The sequence below is a fragment of the Dermacentor andersoni genome, chromosome 4 (genome assembly GCF_023375885.2).
Source record: "Dermacentor andersoni chromosome 4, qqDerAnde1_hic_scaffold, whole genome shotgun sequence".
Lineage (NCBI taxonomy): Eukaryota > Metazoa > Arthropoda > Arachnida > Ixodida > Ixodidae > Dermacentor > Dermacentor andersoni.
In genome coordinates, this window is record NC_092817.1 from 60517338 (window position 1) to 60521033 (window position 3696).

The 3696-nt window shown below is 48.5% G+C and overlaps 1 protein-coding gene across 1 annotated transcript; it reads left to right on the top strand.

Moving 5' to 3' along the window:
- On the top strand, positions 1-1103 carry LOC126536725 (very long chain fatty acid elongase AAEL008004-like). Its single transcript, XM_050183742.2, has one exon. It carries the CDS (start codon positions 34-36, stop codon positions 859-861), a length of 828 nt encoding a protein of 275 aa, XP_050039699.1. The 5' UTR covers positions 1-33; the 3' UTR covers positions 862-1103.
- The last annotated feature ends 2593 nt before the right edge of the window (positions 1104-3696 follow it).

Below are 3696 nucleotides of genomic sequence, written 5' to 3' on the forward strand. Positions count from 1 at the left end.
TTGACTGCAGCCCACGTCGGCAAACCGTGCACCATGGACCCTGCGTCGGTGATCGCTGCCGCGCAAGGCAGCTGGCTCAGGAGGGACCCGCGCACCGCCAGCTGGTTCCTGGTCGGCAACGTTCCGTTCCTGCTCTTCCTCTTGCTCGGCTATGTTTACGTCGTAAAAATAGGTGGGCCGCGTTTTATGAAGGGGCGAAAGCCCTACGAAAGCATCAAGCCTGTTATCGTGATCTACAACGCCACGATGGTGCTCTTGAACTGCTACTTTGTGGTAGCCTTTCTGTCCAAGACCTACTTGGGCGGTGGTTACAGCTTCTTCTGTCAAGGCATAGACTTTGAAGCGCGCGACGATGAGACTATGAGTCTGCTGACCCACTGCTGGATGTACTTTTGGATCAGAGTGGTGGATTTTTTGGACACTGTGTTTTTCGTGCTGCGCAAGAAAGAATCGCACGTGTCGTTCCTGCACCTGGCCCACCATGTCCTGGTGGTCTCCAGCGGCTGGTACGGGCTCGCCTACGGAGCGGATGGCCACGCGGCTTTCACTGTTATCTTCAACAGCTTCGTACACGTGGTCATGTACACGTACTACTTGTTATCTCTCCTGGGACCATCAGTGCGGCCCTACTTGTGGTGGAAGCGATATCTGACGCAGCTTCAAATGTTTCAGTTTGTCATTTTGATGCTGCACGCGACGATTCCGTTGTTCGTGGACTGCGGCTACCCGATCGCTCACATCTACATTGGTCTACCCCAGGGTCTCTTTTTCCTCGTCATGTTTGTTCGATTCTACGCTAGCGCCTACAGCAACAAGAAGAATCTCACTACGCGCAATGGCGTTATAAGGAAGATAAATTGACCTTCAGACGAACTCTCTGTCGAATCTGTATCAGGCTGCGATGCAAACGTGTTCAGTGGCTTCTGTGACAATGTGCCTATTTTGCCTATGCTCCTTTTTACAGGGCGTTTGAGCCAGTGTGTCTGAACGAAACGAAAATAAAAACGATAAAAAGTACATTTTTGACCGGAACGTAAGCGAAACGTTTGTTATATTATTTCGGAGTGAAACCGCAATATATCTTATTCGTTTTCGGTTCAAGGAGAAAGTCGGCAATCCGAAACAACCGACGTCAGGTAGCGTCAGCATTAGTGCGTATGTCTGGGGTTAGCATAAGGTAAGCACACTTCTCAGGCAGAAATAGTGCGAGCGATAGCGGGTCGAGCGCTCCACTAATCTAAGCCTGCCGCTCGATGCACTAGCAGATCTGCATCGTAGCAAAACCCAGAGCTTCCGCGCTGAAGAGCTCATCGTTTTGTTTTGTACGTGTATAACGCTTTGTTACCGAAGTTCTGTCGTTCATTTATCTTCGTTTAAGTCCATTTTGTCGCAGCAGCAGCCTCGCATTTCGGCGAGTAAACTCGATGACCTGCTGCTTCGGAGGTCATGCTGAGTGCCTTGACTCAAAGTACTGAGCATGATCTCATAATTCATAATTCATATTATTCAGAAAATAAATACCGTTACTTTGCTTCGAAAATTCTTGCATGAGAACAAAAGCCTTTATGAACCGTTAGGGGTCACTTTTTTTTTGTTCTTGGGCAGAACCGGAACGGAATATTTTCAATGGAATGCAATTCAAACCAGAACGAAAAGCATTTCGTCCGACGCCTGGTTTTGAGCTTCTCTTGATGGCAAACTCACTGCAAGCGTTCTTAATTGTTTCTTTTCATTTAAGCATATTCTATGACGGGTATTACGCGCACCACAATGTCATCAGCTATGAGGGAACTGTGCAAGATTTTGTTGATGCAACGCAACTTTGTGTGCTATAATGTTTGCTGATGTTTCTATGTGTTGTCTTTATTTGCCACTGCAACACGTTAACACTTAAGGCGTCCCACAAATAAGAGGTGACGCCAAGCTGGCTTGCTTCGTTACCGCCGCAGTAGCTTTTCCACGTGGTAGCGCGAGAAAGCTTTGAATATTTTTTTATAGTTCCCCGCAACCTTGTGGCAGGCCTTCGGGCTTTCGCATTGCCCTCGGATGTACAGCATTTGTCAAAAGTATACGAGCAACTCCACGCCTTCACCATATATGTAGTTAGGCTCTGCGGTGTGGTTCCCGTGGGGATCCACGGGGAACCAATCCAGACCTTTGGATAGTGTGATGGCTTTTTCATTCACCGGGACGTTGTTACTTACGACATGCCTCAGAAACTCCCTCAAACAGCTTGTAGCCGGCCTTGCGGTTGCGCAGGTAACGTAGTTCCTGTATACTTTTGACAAGAGAGTGTGCATTCAACGGAAATGATCCAAGGGTTGACCTTCGCGTGAATCACGAAGCGCGCGAGCAGACGTTGCACTTGTTCACCCCGGCATTGATGCGTACGCAATTCTAGCCGAATGAGAGGCGGCGACACATTGACTTATCGAGGACGACGGAGAGAAATACCGCTTTTGGCGCGACTTGCTGGGAATTGGAAGGCCACCTGGAGCTACATGTAGCACATGTTATGCTGTGCCGGTAGTACTTTAACTGTGAGATACTAGTTCGGACTAATTCTAACGTGCACGCGGTACCGGCAGATGCGAGAGAGGCAGGCATTATTTTTTTCGCAGAGCGTGGAAGACCGACCAAGTCCTACAGGAAATTGGGTTGTTTTGGAAGTCATGAGAAACAAAAGGCACTTGTTGGTCTCGGTCAGAAAAAATGGCCTTTAAAAATGGAAAGGTAAGTTGAATGCAATAAGCAAGAGAATACGCCGGCGATCCTTGAATATCAGTGTTTTAGGTTGGCCTTTCAGTGGTGCTAGTGTTGGCTGCAGCGTTACGCAAGATGCGTCCTGCTTCACTTAATCATCGACACACACACACATCCAGCTGCGACTGAGCCACACACACACACACACAACACACACACACACACACACGCGCACACGCGCACACACGCACGCACGCACGCACACACACACACACACACACACACACACGCACGCGCACACGCGCGCACGCGCACGCGCACGCACACGCGCACGCACACACACACGCGCACGCACACGCGCACGCACACGCACACGCACACACGCGCACGCACGCGCACGCACACACACACAGACGCACACACACACACACGCACGCACACACACACACACACACACACACACACACAGGAATATCCAAGGAACCCAGGAAAATCCAAGAAGTATGAAAGTGTCAATCCATTAGGAATTCTATTTCGTCATAGTACCATTAAGATGAATTTGAAAGAAGGCATAATTGCAAGAACACAGAATGTACGTTGACAGAGAAAGCAATCGCGCGAATCGAAAAACGAGCGAAGCTTCCTTCCTGTTCGCATCAGGAAATCTGGAAATATTTACAAATTTCCTTTCGAACACGCGTGCCCTCTCCTGCCGGGATCCTTCCGTTGCGGCAGTTAAAATGACCTCTTCTGGGCTCCTTGAAAAGAAAAAAAAAATAAAGAATAGGAAACTTAATTGTGTTACAGTCTTTAATATACGGCGCCATTCGAAAACCTTTTTGAGCTACGAGCTGTCTCGTTACACCATCGGCATCGTCTAACAATAAGATGTTGGTGTCTTCGCGTATGTTTTTTTTTTTTACATTATTTAACGTACATCGGAGCCGCGGCTGCAATCATATGATGATAAATCGCGCCCTTCGCAACGCCGTC

What these genes read in the sequence shown, in the direction of transcription:
- LOC126536725 (XM_050183742.2), top strand. Translation starts at nt 34, where the DNA reads ATGGACCCTGCGTCGGTGATCGCTGCCGCGCAAGGCAGCTGGCTCAGG.